Here is an 18,054-nt window from a genome sequence, read left to right on the forward strand (position 1 = left end):
TGTTTTTATATCGAGTCATCAAGATTTTCAGTTTTCTCATCACCTTCTGTTCTCTGCAGTATGGAGATGCAGCATGCAGCTCTCAGCTTATAGGCCTCTTATCATATCTGGTAACATTTGTCATTTATAAACCCACATTCACAAACATTTGATAGGTAGGAGGTAGAAAAAAACAACATGTGTGCATTTTGGTATAACATGACACCCCACTATTTTATAGCATTCGAGATTCCACTGTATCACACACTGAATCCCCATTTGAAAGCATAGGCCAGATCTTAAGTCATGAAATTCACAAAGCACTACACAACACTTACAACACAGTGGAGAGAAAACTGTGTCGCAATCACATTCCACATTCTGAGCGAGGTTTTAAAATCCAACCCTCCCTGTCTCTCACAAACATAAACAAGCCTATGGTTTGCAGCTCATTCATGAATCTACGTCTTTGGAGTTCCTGCTTGAAAGTGTAAGTCTACCAGTTCTGACTCAAAGCCAAGGGACGCCCTTTTTCTCTTTTCTCTGTCTCAGCTTTGCAACCATTCATACCCAGTGGAGCGTACGCTCCACCCAAACAGTATCTCCATGGTGACACACATACTGTATATAGACCAGCCTTTAAGGTGTGTGTCTGTGTCTCTGTGTGCCTTTTTTCTTTTTTTTCCACTTCTACCTAAACGGCCTTTGAACCGTGACAAGGTTTGAAGACAACGTCAGCAGATAAGGGGTTTCCCTCTTTGTGGCCTCTGGTTGCCCAGGCAACATTCCTGAGTCGATAAACATTAGCCCAGACTTTAGCTTGCATACCAGAGGATCTCCCAGGAAGTCCGAAAGGTTTTCCTGGTGTGTTGTTGTTGTTGTTGCTATAGTAGTGGCTGCCAGCCAGCGAGTGCGCACAGGTGAAAGCAGGTACACCTACTGCTCCTACTTCTACCTGTTTCCTTTTGATGGAAACAGAACACCAGCTTTATAAATAGGCAAGGACACACCTGAAAAACGTCACAACTGACATGACACTGTGGGCTTTCCCAGATACAAAACATCACAGTCTGACATGTTTGTATTGGAAAACATAGACAATGTACCAACACGATGTCTGCATTGACTTTATAGTTTGTGAGGAGCAGAAACTGTGTAATGATCCTCACTCACATCATCCAGAAGATCATACTCTGGTCTGTAAAAGAATAATTTGCACCATCAAAGCAGCACAGAGGGACTCTAAAAGACTAAGGAGAGTTTTCTGACCCGACCCTCGAAAAAGACAGCGTGCATGGTCGTGTGTGTGTGTTCGTATGCGTGTGTGCGCACATGATTTGTCATGGTCACTAGGGAGGCGAGAGGCTTGCAGCCATTCATTGCAAACACAAACCAGGGCCATCTGCATGCCTGGATCCCCTCCAACAGCAACACTAACACACACACGCACACACACACACGCACACACACTTTACATGATATCATCAACTGGGTGTCAGTGGCTGTAGCACCTCATCCTTCGACGTAAATGTATACGGTCTGGGACCAAAGCAGATGTTCTATGTACTGTGATAACCTAAAGGAGTTTATGGCAACAATTCAAAACTCACATGTGATGTTGAACAATTAACCCTGCATATTAAGTGAAAACGGTTTAAATCGAATAACAGCTCCTACAGTGTTTGTAATGGTTTTACATTACACAGATTGTGAATTTGATATGTCTTGCCTCAGGTCCTGGTTTCACTGTTGTTGGGTAATGTTGAGAAAACAAGTGAAGCATGTTGTTATGAAACAGTGACTGATGCTGTGTAGCAGCAGGCCAAAGTGAAAATGCCTCTTTCCCTGCCAGAGATTTGTATTGGAAACCACAGAACCATGGCACAGAACTACACGGGCCTTCCTCTAGCACTACACAGATCCAATTCCATCGAAAAATTTGTGTATGTGTGTGCGATGGTGGGCCCAGCACACTTATGGGTCTAAAAAGGTTTCATTTGCTTTCAGTCGTAATCCTAACTGAAACTTTCTCGAGTGTCTTGTCAATTTCACAGCAAGAAATCAAAAATGAAGATAAATGATCTGCAACAAGTTGCCAAGCTGCTTACTGGAGACGTGATCAATGCAATGTCATGTTATAATTTGTGAGTGAGCTTCATGAAGCTCTTGGCAGTCAAACAAAACTCCAGGTGAAGATAATTCAATTGGCCAACGCAGGAAAAAGTTGGATCTTTTTCCTTTGCAAAATATGAAGTCGATGTTTTTCTCAAATGTAAGCTGCTCTGGAAATTTCAAGGAATTTTCAGAGATGGACTCGTCCCAAAACAGTCGAACCTTGAATCTTCCATCTATTATCCACTCTGTCTTTGTCTTCTCTCATCTTAAATGGAAATGTTTTGAAGAAGACATCCTTAACTAATTAAGACCTTGAGGCTGTCCTCTTGATCCAAGTTGCTAGGATACACCAACAACAGCAGTGGATTCCCAGCTGTATATACTGTACAGTCAACCATCCATCACGCTGGTCCCCTTCCCTCTCAAACTCCAAAAACTTGCCTTTGAACCTATGATTGCGAACTGAGAAAGAAAAACATATTTGATAGTCACAGTGTGCGAGTGAATCATGACACGAGACGGTCTGCTGTGTCCTCTTATCAACCATCCAGACAGCTTATACGTATGGATGATTAATCACAGAGTGTCCAGATTGTGCTGGAGCCTCTTGAGCTGTAGAACTGTCATTAAGTGGACAACTTCATTTACCAAAAGGCTCATTTGAAGTTGTATGTTTTTTTTTTTCTTTCACTTTCAGTAAGTTAATGGCGAAAGCAAACCCAGAGGGAACACTTGTTGTTCACTGAGAGCGCTTTGAAGTTTAAAGGGACAGAAAACAGATTAGATTAAATGCAGCCATGAGTTATCACTTATCAGACAATCTGATCTTCAGCAATCCCTGTTTTTCCAGGTGGGTTTTCAGATGAGTCACTCAGAGGTTTCGCAGGTTCTGCTAGTTTTGTGCTTGGATGTTAATAGATGCAATAAACTGCTACCAGCATGACTGACAGTCCTCACTAAGGAAGAACTAAACACAGTTACGTGGCAAAGCTTCATCATAAACTGCAATCTCACTCTCACTTCTTATCAAAGATATTTTCATGTGGTGTTATGTAACGGCTATCATTTAGATAATTAACGATAAACTAACGAACTTCCATGCTTAATTTGTCTCATCACATCATTTCTCATCCTTTTGGTTACACTGCCATCTTAACATATAAATCATATCTGCATTTCTCCAACACTCGTTTAGATGTACGGACTTCTTACCGAAGTGACATTTTCTTGTTGAATTCCTGCCAGCTACAGTGGACTCACTCACCAGACCACCTGCCTAGACTGCTGATAATCTCGGCATGATTGTGTACAACAATCTGTTGAGTCAGGCTGATCACAGCTGCACAATTCACGCATATATCCCAACATCTCTTAAAGAAACATTGCTTGTTTATTACCCCATCCCCTGCTTTCATATCACACACGCTGAATATTTTCTGTCTCTATTTGTGCGGTTTTCAGAACTTTCTTTCTGCTATCTTTACCTCACAATTAATGGCAACTTTATAGAGTTGCAATCAGAATATTGCATTATTCGGCTATTGCATTCATTAGTGTAATTTTGTCTGAATAATGATGTCAGTCAAAGAGATAAATCCTAAGTGTGGGTTGTACAATAATTTCAAATATGTGTGAAAACAAGCCAGATATCTGTTTAGTCTACATATACAGAGGGACTCTACTCAGATGTGACACTCCCTGCTGTTTTGGTATCTTATGGTGCCATCTAGTGACAGTTTCTCGGTGCAGGCAAGCAGTTATCATACCAGGTTACAAGTAATGCAACAGAGGTGGGAGAGGTCTGAAGAGGTGTTGTGCAAGGTAAGGGTTGATCTGTAAGGTATCACCCCACTCCCAGTATAATTGTCTTAGTCATAGTAACAGGGGTCACTCCCTAGAGACGATCATATAGTGCTTGAAATTTGTCAAACCATCCCTTATATCCTGTGTGACTCATTAAATATGGGGGGGGGAGTAGAGTTGGTTTCATTGATTTCATTTAGAATATCTATATAGATCAAAATTTAAAAAAAAAATCTCTTGCAAAAAAATGTATTTATGGTTGTAGGTTGTAATGCACCCCATGGTTTACAGCGTAATTTTGTTGTTTAAGTGAGGTACTAATAAAATATTTACAGTCTTTATAATTAAAAAGAGAGAACAGCTGGAAACAAGTTTACCTCAACTGCACTGCTACTGAGGTGGGTTTCTATTTTCAATCAAGAGGGGAAAAACTATAACATACTGAAGTAATGCAATAATATAAGACAAAAGATGTAGGTGGATGAAAGACAGAGAAAGCAAGGAGAAGGCTGTCATTGTAAAAAAATGCATAATGTTTAAAGCAAAGTAAATTAAATTCAAAAATCAATATGATTCAAAGTGTAAAATGTTTGCTGTGAAATATCTGGGTAAATATGCTTCCAGGCACTATATGGAATCAAATGATGCTTAAATCAGATGCAAAACCATATTTAAATGTAACAGTGGGGCACAATTACACAGCTGAACGTGTCAAAACCTGAAATTAGCAATCATTCTTCACTTGGTAGCCACAATGACACACTCTGGGGTGCACTTAGACACCTTGGACACAAACAAGTAATAGAACAAGCACAGAGACAATACAGATGATCACCTTTTCACCTCTTGCGGCTGCACCCGCCTTCAGATTGGATCTGCCAACGCCCAAGGAGTGACTAACTCACTGACAAACAGTCATCACTCCTCCACGGTCTGCCAAGTGTCCGATGATTCAAAGCATGGACAGCGTCCAGGCAAATGCAGTGAGAGTGAGAGCCTGTGAGCCATTATTGGGATGGATGCGTCACTAAAAGAAAAAAAAAGAGAAAATAAGTTGTTTGGATAATGTTGAGGGGAAAAGCCTAGAAACGTTTCATCTTAAAACAAATTAATCAAACAGTAATTCAAAGACCAGGGAATTTGCAATTCAGTTTTGACAATTGAAACTAAATAACAATGTGTAAAACAAAGAAACAGTTTACATAAATGAATAGCAGTGCCTGAAGAAGGAGATTCAGTTATAATGGAGAATGCATATTTAGTAGCCTAAGTGTTTATGTGTTAGCAAGTTTTGGAAGTGTAAATCCAATGATTATGCGCTCTGCGGTTATGATTGTTGTTTTGTGTGCTTTGTGTTGAAGCCACAGACAACATTTTCTGAGCAGGTGTTGTTTTATTTTTTCATCTCTGCAGTTTAAAAATCTTGAGATTTCATTATTTAAAAAAAAAAATCAACATTTGATGGATTCATTCAACCTGATTCTTCAGTGTTGATTCTTCTACACAGAAAGTGTTTCTGTGGTAGATGACAGACATGTTAGCCAATTAAGGGGAGACAAATGTCTTCGGAAATGGACTGGGCCTGTCTGACATGTGCTCTTAGTGCTTCCTTTACCTCTCTGAGACAGACATAAATCAGCCGACAGTGTCACTTCTAAGACGATTTAAATGCAGTCAGAGTCACAGCTGCATGTATCTGAGTGATCGATGGGTTTTAATATCTCTGGTCCTTCTCTCATTCAGGTGAATGGGCTCAAACAGCTATAGCATACATCCTACAGTAGGTGGCACCACATAACATGAAATGAATTCACCACCACCACACCTGAACTTGCAATGAATAACTGGTATAAATGATAATGGTTGTCTGACGCTACAAGCCAGACATTGTATTGTTTCATTATTATTAAAGCCATTGGTAGCAGTACTGGTGGCAGTAGAATTGCTATTGTAATGTTAATTAAACAGGTTTATCATTCGCTTAATTGTCAGTGTGTTTTCAGTTTTCAGTCCCTCAGTCTCTTTGCAAATTTAGATCTCAGTCGGTTCATCTTTAATGAGGCCAGACTCCAAAAAAAAAAAAAAAAATTAATCAAAGTTTCACTGTAAAGTTCTGTGCTTTTTTTTCATCAGCACCAATCTGGTTTGGATCTCCATGCACACTCCCACACACATAAACCCACGCACATACACACACACACATAGAAAAACAAAGAGAAAAAAATATGAACAGACACGGTAATTACTGTGTGGCCACTGGTGACAGCAGAGCAGAGCTCCATCGCCACACTGAGGTTTTGATGTGTCTTTATCCATATAAGCCTCTTTCTTTATGCCTCACTGGTCACTGTGCAGCACCAGTCTGTGTCTTCCTCGTCTCATGCACACACTGTACTGTCCTGACAGCACTGTGTTCAGTTATAACAGAAGAAAAAGAAGCCTAAGCTGGTTATGCAAACCGTACAACATATGTACAAAGGATGGCGGCAAAGCCTTATTCTGAGCAATGTCTATCAAAACACTCAAAAACAGATTCTGAGACACAGTTTCTATGACTCATATTATGTTATCTTCCTCGGCCATGAATCACTGAGGGTGGTCATTTAGAAAGAATTCAACAAACTGAAAAAATAAATGGGTCATTTTCTGCCATTCACAGTCATTTTGTTTTGTGAGTAAGACTGAAGTAGACTTTTCATTGATCAAAACTTCAACAGGTTTTTCTGGTGGGCTCGTCCTGAACAGAGGCACGTTATTGTGGATTGCTCATTATTGATTAACATTGCTGACTGCATTTACATGACATTCCTCTCTCAAAGCTGCTGAGGGAGTAAGAAGAAAGTTCTAATCTACTACTTTTGTCTGTGTTTGACAGCTGTTCGGTGATTTACAATAACAAACCAATCATTCTTTATTGTCAAAATGATCTATGATGTTAGAGCATGTCTGAGAAAATGAGTCTACCGTAACGATCCGCAGGAGTCCAGCCGACAGCAAGATGAATTACAGTGCTTTGCTGGCACCCCTGCCCTTTCTGACCTAATAAACAACAAAATATGCCACTACCTGCGAGTCATGTCTCTGATTGGTGCAAAAGCCCATATGGACTGCAGTGTCAAGTGCTATCTTGAATAAGATAGGTGGTACAGGGCTTTGTGTTGAGCTGAGGAAACTCTTTCTGCCAACTGTTGGCTGTGCATCACACCTCTCATCTTTTTTCTACTATAAGTATAGATTATAGATCAGTTAAAGATCAGTTACTGAGCAATTGCTCTCAGTGAAGCCCAATTTAGTATCTGACACTTAATGTGACTATCAGGCTGAATAATTTAGATCAGTGAATAACAACTGGGGGTACTTGTACCCCAGGGGGTTCTTCTACAGTTCACTGTGGGGTACATGGAAAGATTGTGGAGAAGCTCAACTAACTAAAATAAATTTTAAATTCTGATTTTTTTTTTAAATGTTCACACAATGAGTCAGCGGCAAAGCCAGAAAACCTTACTGCAAGTAAGACTGTGTGAAAAAATTCAAATCAGAATTATCTGAAAAGAAAATAAATAGTTAAAAAATGTTCAGCAATTCATAATTTCATGTTGTCTCTCAACATCAGTCACAACAAAACAAAAATCATCATAGTAACAGCTGTATAAACACCACTATGCATTTATCATCCAGACCATGGGAGGATTATAGAATTTCTACATATATTAGTCTGAAGAAAAGTCAATGCTACATAGCTGTTAGTGTGGAATCCATCAGGTCCTTTAATTGAGCCCGTGGGCTGCTGCACTGCCACTGATGGTACTGAGCCTGGGGCTCACCAGCACAGACAGTAATGAGCCTGACTTTTCCCCCCGTAGCTAGTGATAAATGACATGGGGCCATAATGGCTCTGCTCTCTAGCATCTGATTGACAGCACAGTGCAGCAGGACTCTGCCCAGTGACACTGTGAGGGTTTGAACACATAACATGCATTGAATTTTCATGTAACTGAAAAACATGACAAGAAATGTGTTTGGTTAAGAAGTGTAAGGGCAAGGGGTCACCTCTGTGATACTGCGAGAGGGAAAGTAATGATGTAGATGCTAGAGCTTTATGTGCTTTATGTCACTCATGTGTCCATTTAATTAATAAACGATTTTCCCTTTGCAAAATTTTTTTTTCGTGTGTGTGTGTGTTTGATCAACAGTGTGAACAGTGAACTAAAACTGCTTTCATTTCCCTTTTCTACACAATCTCCCTCTAAAAAAAACCTTTAAAAAAATCTTACTAAATTGAAGACTTTGATATTAAAGAAAAAACTTGTTTTTTAGCAACAGAAACATGATATCTGCAAAAAAAATCAATGACTTATCTCTCTTAATGCCATAAAACATGCAAGTTGGAATTCCTGCCACTTTGAAAAGACAGTACATTTGCTGTGTTGGCCACAACCCCATAACTGAGGCATCACAAGAAAGACCAGCATGTCCACTTAAAAGGACAGTACGATTGAGATAGATTCTATAAATGATACTTGACCTAGGGGTCTCAGACTCATGTCTTCCACAGAGGACAAAAATGAATTCCCGGGTCTCAGGAGGATAAGCCATTAATAGGGAAAAAAAATTATTAAGTTAAAGCTATTAGTAAGAACAAGTTTAGGGTTGCCTTTTTTCCAATTATGAATGTCATCAAATCCTGTAAAATTCAATATGACTTGTGATTGTATACAGATATATCATGAGAAAATTCTAACATGGCCTTTAAATTTAAAGTGGAAAAAGAAAAAAAAAACATGGATCTGCTTTGCAGCTGTACTTAACATCCATCTCAGCCCAGTAGTGTTATCTTGCATAATTACACTGCTGCTAATTGGTAGTTCGGCCACAGATGCATTCAGCCGACTGATGATTTTGAAGGGCTTGCTGCACCTACACGCTGTGGACAACCCACGTACAGAGAGAGCGACGTAATCTTTGTGTGTTTGTGTTTGTGTGATGTGTGTGTGTTGCAGACAGAAGGACAGAAGGACGGACAGACAGGCAGAGGAGGATCTCTTCTCTTCTCTCGCATCAGCATCGCGGGGTTTAATCGCTCTTTCTCCATCGCCGAAGCGTGGGAGGCGTCTGTCAAACCTGTGGAGCGTCTGTCTGTCTCACTCTCTCTCTCTCTACCTCTCTCTCTCCCTGTCTCTGTCCGTCTGTCTGTTCGGAAGACACTACACACACCGTCTGTAGTAGTAGTTTGGAGACAATAAACCAGTTTCACTGCTCTTTGGGGGGGGGGGAAATCTCCGCTGTCATCCCGGAAGACTCATCACAATCTCGCCTCAAAGGAAGTTGAAGCAAACAGGTGCGTGGACCACAGCTCTTTGATTTCTCCTTCTCTTTCTCCTTAAAACATATATCTTTAAAATTCTTAATTATATTCTCAGCTGCTAAATTATTTAATTTTCCTTATTGCGCTTCAATACAATAGGCCAGCTTCCTCTGTTTATTTATTTATTTATTTATTCAAATGAATAGTAAATCCATTCATGGTTTCTCAGCTGGGCTGTAACCAGTTCCTACAGGTGGGGTTTTCAGCAGCATCAGGGCAGAGCAGGGCTGCTTGTATCAGCGGCACACATAATTTCAGACGGTGAAATATTGGCCTGACAATATTAAGAGAAAAAAGAAAGGAAAAATATTGAGAGAAAAAAAAAGTAGGGCGGTGGCACCGTTTCTGTGTCTTGTCACTTGGTTTTTAATACCGAGCGCTTCAGTTGATCCGGGAGCGCCTTCTCATTGCGCCTGTTTTGACACCTTCGCAGCTGTGGTGTGCGAGTGATTCGGGAGCCATGGACGCGTTAATGAAGGGTTTCTCTAAAGCCAAGGATGGGGTCGTGGCGGCGGCGGAGAAAACCAAGCAGGGAGTGACTGGGGCAGCTGAGATGACGAAAGATGGGGTCATGTTTGTCGGTGGGTGCTGGGAATTCATCTCATTGATGGTCAATTTATTTGAAAATGGGACAGGAGGCTTTACAAGTTGTTCTTTTATCATTATTGTTAATATGACACACACCTGTGAGCCTGAATGGAACACTTCTAAGCTATTGTATTCATATTTTTTTACTAACTGAGTTTCATCTGCATTTCCTTTCAGGTACCAAAACAAAGGATGGAGTCACAACAGGTAAAAACCATACATTAAAGCAAACCTAAATGCATTTTGAAAAATCAAATGTATGAATTTACACATTTTGCCACCAGCTTATCTTGTTAACGCCCAAGAAGGATTTTTACACAAGTAGATCTTAAAGGCAAAAAGAGTATAATCTCACTGGGTCCTCTGGTGGTCGATGAGAGCCACATACTCTAACTCCACAGGTGAGTAAGTGTCACATTTCATGGCCTAACTCAACACAACCGGCCTAACTCCCCATGGGCCATTCAGACCTTTCCATTTCTCATGCATAACAAGCAGAGAAGCCAAGGGAGGCTGCTTGCTGTTGGCATCCAGGGAAATGGCTGTATTGCAGGATCCTATGCATTGCAGCAAGTAACGTTCATGTTTTGGAAACAGGGATTATAAGAGAAACACAGGATGGCAGAATGTATTATTAAAGCCTCTAAATAACGGAGGACGGATGATGTATTTTCTCACACTGGGACCAGGTGGCCTACATTAGAGCCATGATCTGATAATCTGCTTTCAGGACGTCCATAGGCAGAGATGATGTCATGATTAAGAGCCGCTGAGTCATGATTAATAATTATGTGTTGGACTCCATCATGACACCGTGTAGAGAACTGGTTCCCAATCTTTGGGGTCACAAGTAGACATCACTTGTGACTTGTGACTAACTGTCTACCAGGTGTGAAGTCCTGGCACTTACATTTATCTAGTAATGCTCAAGAAAAAGGAAAACGCTAGACAAAATTAAAAAAAAAGAGAGATTATTTTGTGCCCTGATCTCCAGGTTGGGAATCTCTGGAGCAGAGTTGCATTAGTTGTATGCTAAAAATGACAATGTTGATAGATATTTGCGTTGTTTTTTTTTTGTGAATATGTTCACATGAATTTCACAGAAAACAAATGTAAATGCAGATCCACTGATCAGGAAAAACCACATGACACCACCATGCATTGTTCAGACAATAAAAGGCAGGGTGAAACTCAAGGAAGACTATGGGAGGGTTTTGAAAGGAAAAAGCCTCCAGGCTGTTCCTGAGGATTTCCAGTCAAACAAACGACAGTATAGGTGATGATCCAGTTTTAAATTATTCTGTAGGGCTTTTCAAAGAGAGGCAGCAGAGTATTTGATAACTCTTATAACTCTTTGCAGATCTGCAGTGATGCATTAATGGGTTGGATCACTTCAGTATTGACTTGTGATAATCCCCAGTGTTTCCAGTTTTATTACTTTTTTTTTTTTTTTTAGCATTTGCAAGGAATTTCCTGTTCAGTAGGATCAAGCCCTCTGATTTTGGTGACCTTACAATTGTTCCTTTAGCAACTTCCATCGGATCAAACTAAGCTCAGTGAATAGTAAAATCCTGTCACTGATTGAGACACAGCTAGTAGTAATTGTAATTTCTATTTCCCGTCAAAATCTATCACTGAAAGCTGAAGACAAGCCAGTAAAGGGCGGAGCCACTCAAATTACATTTCCTTCCGATCACTGTGGAAGCTTTGAAATCGAGTATTGCGAGATCTGTGTCATGTTTATCCTTTTATACGTGCCAATCCTCACAGGTATTGATACTCTGTAGGGATACACCCTGCTGAAATGTCCTCCCCCTCTCTTGTCCCTCCAGTTGCAGGTAAAACTGTGTCTGGAGTGTCTCAGGTGGGTGGAGCGGTGGTTACCGGGGTTACGGCTGTGGCCCAGAAAACTGTGGAGGGTGCAGGCAATATCGTTGCTGCCACTGGATTGGTCAAGAAGGATCCAGCCAAACAAGTAAGAAAGACTTAAAGTCGAACTGAACATGCAATTCAGTTTTGGGAGGAAATCATACATATATCCTTGGTGTGTGTTTTGATTTGACTTAAAATGCTAGATGACAACGCATGATGGATGTTTCTCCAGACATATCAGTATACAGTGAAAACATACCTTTAGCGATGGCAGTGTGCAGCACAACACATCCCTCCATTTCATGCCACTGGCTGCCAGCTATGACTCTTCACGGTGTCAAAATGGCCTCCTGACCTTGAGTCATTTGTCATCACTTCTCATCTGCTGTGTGTCTTTCTTCTCTGAAATGAAAGCCGTTACATATTGTTAGCTTTTCCTGCATTGTTCATCAGTCAGTCTGGCCTTCGTTTGCTCAGAGGAGAAGGAGGTAAAGGCAGTTTACCGTAGAAAACAATTTACTGCTGCACCACACACGCAAATATGAAAAATGAATCTCTTTGCTCCTTTGGGTTCTTTTAGTCTATATTTTGCTGTCTGTGTCTTTCTATTTCAAACTTTCCTTCCGTTTAGTTTCAGATTTTGCTGACTGTTCATGTAGATATAGTTAGGGTAACGTCTTCAGTATTTTTTGGGGAAATTTGGGGGCTTAAGCAACGTGGGGGGGGGAGTTACAATCTACAATTACAAAATCCATGATTTCCCATTGATGGCAAAGCAAAACTCAGACAGACATAGCCCCCGGGAGGAACCCGGGGCTGTAAGGTGCACTCAAGTGTTGATAATGATAATGATGAAGAAGACTGCTAGCAAGTAAACATGGTTGTAAACAATGCAAGCTTTAAAATAGTCACAAAAATCTTTATGAGGAAAGAAATGCATCCAACTCTATTTTTTTTAGATTACAAGTTTAGAGCACTGCTTGTAAGCACAAGTTTTGCTTATGTACAGGAAAACCTTGTGGAGCGCCTTTAACTACAACTTGCATCATGTACAAGATCCTCACCCTGCGTCAATTGCACATTTAACTAACACCAGGTCTTAGAAGTGCAGGAACAATTCAGCATTCAAACAAGACAAATTTTACAGATGGACCTCATGCTCTGCTTTGCACCGAAAAACTCTGCTATCACTGTTTTTCTTGTTGTCAAACGAGCGCAGTGACACCTCCCCGTACCTCCACTGTTATGTATCTGGATTAATAAGGTGTTAAAATCGGATATAATTCTGAGGGGAGGACTAAATTTGCCTGTAATTACCCTCTTCTCTCATAACATCGCTGTGAGTAGCAGGAAATGATAAGCCAATCAAATATTTCCCTTGGCAACGCAAGCACTTTGTTAAATGTTTGCTGTGATGCTCGATCTCCCATCCCTTAATTAGCGATGAAACACAGGGGAATCCATAACAACAATGCGATAACAGCACATGCACACACATGCACGCACACACATTTCTTCAGCACTGCTTTAATTGGCTGTGATTAGTGAAAAATGCCCTATAAAAAGATAAGATACCAAAGAAATTATGAAGTTGTTCACCTGCCACTGGTAACAACTGGCACCTGAGCAAAATGTTTTTCAGCAGTTCTGTTACTGAGGTAATCAGCAAATTTTTTTTGTTGTTGTCATCTTTTGTTGCCACCGTGCATTGGATTTCACTATCAAAAGGTGGTATTTCCCACAAACGTCCAATCATCTTTCGTAGTACTTATTAAGGCAGCTAGATAACTAATCGTGGCGTACACCCCGAAGGATAAAACAGTGACGAAGTTCCACCTGGAATGTGATCAGCCTCATTATGAAGAACCCTGACAAGCCAAACTGGCAGGCAGCACAGACAAACAGATGGACAAACAGAGAGTTTGTGGACTGATTGATGGAAAGATGGCAGACTGACTGATAGATGAACAAACACACAGATTTAAAAAAAAAAAATTATAAAATCCTGGTGTTCCCAGTGAGAGATTGACATGCAGACAGCAGCAGATTGTCCTCATTTAACCATCGTTCCCAGGCGGCTCAGCCATTAAACGTCATTAATATTGATTTTATTTAAAAATTGATGCCAGGTTGAGAGAGCCCATCAAAGATTGTCTCCTGTGTCTGACACACACACAAAGACACAAAGACACACACACACGGGCAAACAGAGGGTAGTAGGAAGCTGAGCCTCGATTAATCTCCTCATCTGGTTGTTTCACCAATTCATCAGCTGCTGGTGACTCATATCAGGAGACACAGAAGCCAGAAAGGTAGAAGGAGAGGAAAATGACAATGAGATAGAGGAGCAGACACGGTGGTGGGTAGAGTGGTGGACAGCAGAGGAGGATCCATGACAGAAAATAGAAAATGGTCTCAACAAACACGTCTTATTGCTCAGATCTTTTCAGCGACATGCAATAAAAGAGGCTGCTGTATTTCACGTCCCCAGAAAATTGCTCTGAAACAATACAACAGTCATTGTAGGTGAGGTATTACTTCGATTTTGCTTTTGAAGGCTGTGGTTTACACGAATGTTTCAGGTTTGATTTGTCCTAAAAAAAAAAAAAAGACTGAACAAATCTTAAACTTTTGGCCAAAGTTTAATCTGACCACAGTAAATATAAAAGGCGACATTTGTTGGCATACTGTAGTCCAAGTATGCGTTTGTGTATGTGTATTAACATGAGCACACGTCTCTCTGGCTCTGCTGGGCGAACAGATGGATGCTTGATGGGTGGTGTTAAATGCAACAGCATGAGGAGATGGTGCAGTAACTGGTTTAAGGTTATGTCAGCCACCAGTGAGCGCATCTCACACACACACACATCAGCAGACTGTGACCACTCTCCATTAAGGAAGGTCAATTCAATGGCACGGTGCAATCAAGGCATCCTTTTAGCCAGACAGGAAGAGACGTCACTCCCCCCTATTCATTAGTGGTTCATGGCTCGTCTCTTCCTCTGCAGCCCACGGACTCAAAATGACCACCAGTCATAATGACCCAGACAAAATGAGTGCAAGTGCCTTTTAATCTATCAGGGGACGAAGAAAGAGTGGGATGAATTCTGTGTGTTGTTTAGATTCAAACGTTATTTATTTTATTTTTTTGCTACGGGTTCATCACAAGTTGGCCGTCTCCACTCTTTTGTAAAGGCCATGACAGATTGATGTGCCAGAGCAAGCAAGGCCCAAAAATTCATCATCTGTAAATGCCCTTCAGAATGACAAGTTTTTTCTGGTCCATCTGTGGGACAGTATCATTTGTAAGTCACATCACGTTTCATAATTTTTCTCGAGTCTCATCTGAACAATCACTAGAACATTTTTTCTACACCTATAGCACCTTTTTTTTTGAGATCTTTCTTAGCCGTCCACTGCTCATCTGGTTGAAAACTGAAGAGGAACACCTGCAAACTAAAGTCTGCATAGTGTATTTAATTATATTCATGAGTATAAATTATTGCATAATGGTAGTTAGTACATTCAGATGTTCTTGTTCCAGTAGTCTGGTGGTGCATTCTGTGTCTAGGGCTGCAACTGCTGATTATTTTTCATCAACGACGTTCATTATTTTTTCTCAATTAATAGATTAATTGATTTCTGTATAAAATGTCTGTGGTCATTTCCCACAGTCCAAAGTGGCGTCTACAAATTTGTTGTTTTGTCTGTCCAACAGCTCAAATTCTAACATTACACATACATGCTTTATGTCTTGTTCCAGAGTGATGACGCCTCAGCGGTACAGAACATGGCAGAGTCACCGGTTGATACTGACCCTGCTGATGCTACAGAGGTAAGACTCCACTAACAACTGGCTACGACCAATAATATAATATGAAGCTGCATGCACTAAACAGTTGGGTGTGAAGCATTTTAGTTACAAGAGTGATTTAAAACTCCCTCACCTGTGTTGTTATACTTCAACTACACAAAGTCTTTGCCAGCTGAAGCCCAAAAACATTCCTCCTACCATGACATCTTAAAAGTTATGCACAGGTTTGTGTATTGTATGGCATTCAGTGAAGATTTTAATCCTTAAAGCTTTTTAAATTGCTTACATTTTTGTTGGCTTGTTCTCCGAAACTGTTTAATAATCTTCCTAGGCTGAAAAACAAATCAACATTTCTAAAGAGAAACCCTGCTAAGGACAAAGACTGACTTTGAGCACAACAAGACAGCAGCCAGAGTAATAAATGAGCCATTTTAATGGCTGTTGTAACATTACCTCAACTGGTTCTCACAGTTTCTGAGATTTCATGTCATTATGCTGTATTGGGGAGTTTGGTTCAAGGTTAAAATGATCACATCACAGAAAGTCATTTGCCTGTTGTCCCTTGTCTCTCACAGGAGGACACCGATGACAAAACTGACTAAGAACTTCACAATCAAAGATCAATGATCGAAACATTCCATGTCGCTCTGCCAAGTCCCGTCGTGCCTCGTTTTGGTCCTTTATGGAGTCTGTGCCCAACGTCTGTGGGTGTGTGTGTGCGTGTGTGTGTGTTTGTGCTGTTACGTATGTCTGTAGAGCTGTAAATGTTGTAAAGAAAGACAGCTGCTGTATGAGTGTGCACATGCGTGGATGTGTGGGACCTCAGGTGTGTGTCCCCTGTGACCAGCTGTCATTTACAGTGACTCCCTCCCACTGAGAAAGCCACCTGGTCAACGTGTGCGTGTGTGTGCTTGAGTATGTGTCTATATGTCTGTTTCCCGTCAACTGTGTGGCAATGTCAACAACTCAAACATGGAAATATACCACAATTTACCACTTCAAGCACCTAAGTGTCTCTATATAAATGAACAATTTACAGTGATCTGGTTGAAATGGAAGCATAATGATAGTCTCTATTTTTGTCTGTATACTGTCACTGTTTTTTGCGGTGGACTATAAAGTGCTGAGCTCTTTGTGCATTCACATTGTATTTTTTAAGTTATCACTGCTATAAGAAATATATCTCATACTGAATGGACTTTTGAAAACCAAGAGCATGTAAACTACTATTCAGCTTAATCGCTGTGATATGAATTTATTTGGATTTAAGTGTTGAATAAAATATGTAAAAAGTTGAACTTCTGCTTGTTTATTTGTATGCTAACATGTGGGGCCAATAATGTTTTTAGACTCTATATAAGAAGAGGTCTCTGTGAGGAATAATCAAGACTATAGAAATGTGAGGATATTAATGGAACGCAGAGGTCTAATAACAAACCACAGATGACGCTTTTGCATTCACTCCATGGAAATATGCAAACAGACCCTCTCTGAAGATAACATTTGCCTGTGACCCTCTATTAGGGCATATTGTTGCCCAGAGGTGACAAAAACTATTCTCAACCTTCACACCCTCCCATTTATAAATAGTTTAAATTTTACATATTAATAATAATATCTCATGACATGATGGCAGTGATGAGTCAGATGAGGAGCTAAATCTAAATAACTTGTGTAAATTAAATGAATGTAAACACCGTGACGCCTGAACTCAGCTGAAAGTCAAGTCATCTTATTCGTCCCGTCACCATCTCATGAGACAGAAGAGCGAAAAAAAAAAACAGCTGGTCAATCCCTTGACAACAGCAACTACAATGCATGTGTAAGTGTGTATGTGTGAAAGCACAGCTGTGAAACAATCACCTGGGAGACAACAGAGGACGACATGTGCTTGTGCACCAATAACATGTTGCTGTTTTAAGGATTTTAGAAAGATAAGAATTTATGATTAGATGTGCCATTTTATTTGGCGCATTTTCATCAGAAGAAAACACATCTTTTGACATTTGGTTTAAAGGGAGTAATAATCCTGCCTGTGGCCACTGAACCAACCAGTGTGTTATTATAATAAAGCATGTTGGCCTTGACTATGTGCTGTACCCAGCTGTCCAGTTGCAGGCTGTAGTGTGTAAGAAGAAAGTAAGAGGAGATCAACATGCGTGTACAAAGATCTGTCCTTTCAACCAACTCCAATATTTGTCCTCTGAGAGACAGTTCTGCTCCATTAACACCACAACCACCAAATGCATCAACAGCTCCTTCCTGAAAGGTGTCATGTCTCACCACCTGCACTGGGATTTATTGCTTACTACACATCTGTCTACAGCTGCAGTCCATCTTTCTCTCTTTTTTTAACCTTTTGTAATATGCTATCTTAGTTAAGCTTGACAAATCCTGATGTAATTTGACTGTTAAGCCCCAGCTCATGGCACTATCCAGTGATAAAACATATTTACCTGGAATGATGGATCACAGTTCAGAGTTTAAGTTAGCATGTGGAGTAACTCTAGATACACTG

At 40.4% G+C, this 18,054-nt stretch overlaps 1 protein-coding gene across 2 annotated transcripts; it reads left to right on the forward strand.

The window, feature by feature from the left end:
• The first annotated feature begins 8,927 nt into the window (after positions 1-8,927).
• On the forward strand, positions 8,928-16,795 carry LOC121195669 (alpha-synuclein-like). Of its 2 annotated transcripts, XM_041059291.1 has the most exons (6): positions 8,928-9,235; positions 9,696-9,843; positions 10,028-10,057; positions 11,683-11,825; positions 15,486-15,557; positions 16,112-16,795. In XM_041059291.1, exons 2-6 carry the CDS (start codon positions 9,723-9,725, stop codon positions 16,136-16,138), a joined length of 393 nt encoding a protein of 130 aa, XP_040915225.1. In that variant the 5' UTR covers positions 8,928-9,235; positions 9,696-9,722; the 3' UTR covers positions 16,139-16,795. The 2 variants fall into 2 exon arrangements, with proteins under 2 accessions (XP_040915225.1, XP_040915226.1); XM_041059292.1 differs by lacking the exon at positions 8,928-9,235 and having other exon boundaries at positions 9,502-9,843.
• Positions 16,796-18,054: the final 1,259 nt, after the last annotated feature.

Source organism: Toxotes jaculatrix, chromosome 16 (assembly GCF_017976425.1).
Source record: "Toxotes jaculatrix isolate fToxJac2 chromosome 16, fToxJac2.pri, whole genome shotgun sequence".
In the NCBI taxonomy this organism is placed as follows: domain Eukaryota; kingdom Metazoa; phylum Chordata; class Actinopteri; family Toxotidae; genus Toxotes; species Toxotes jaculatrix.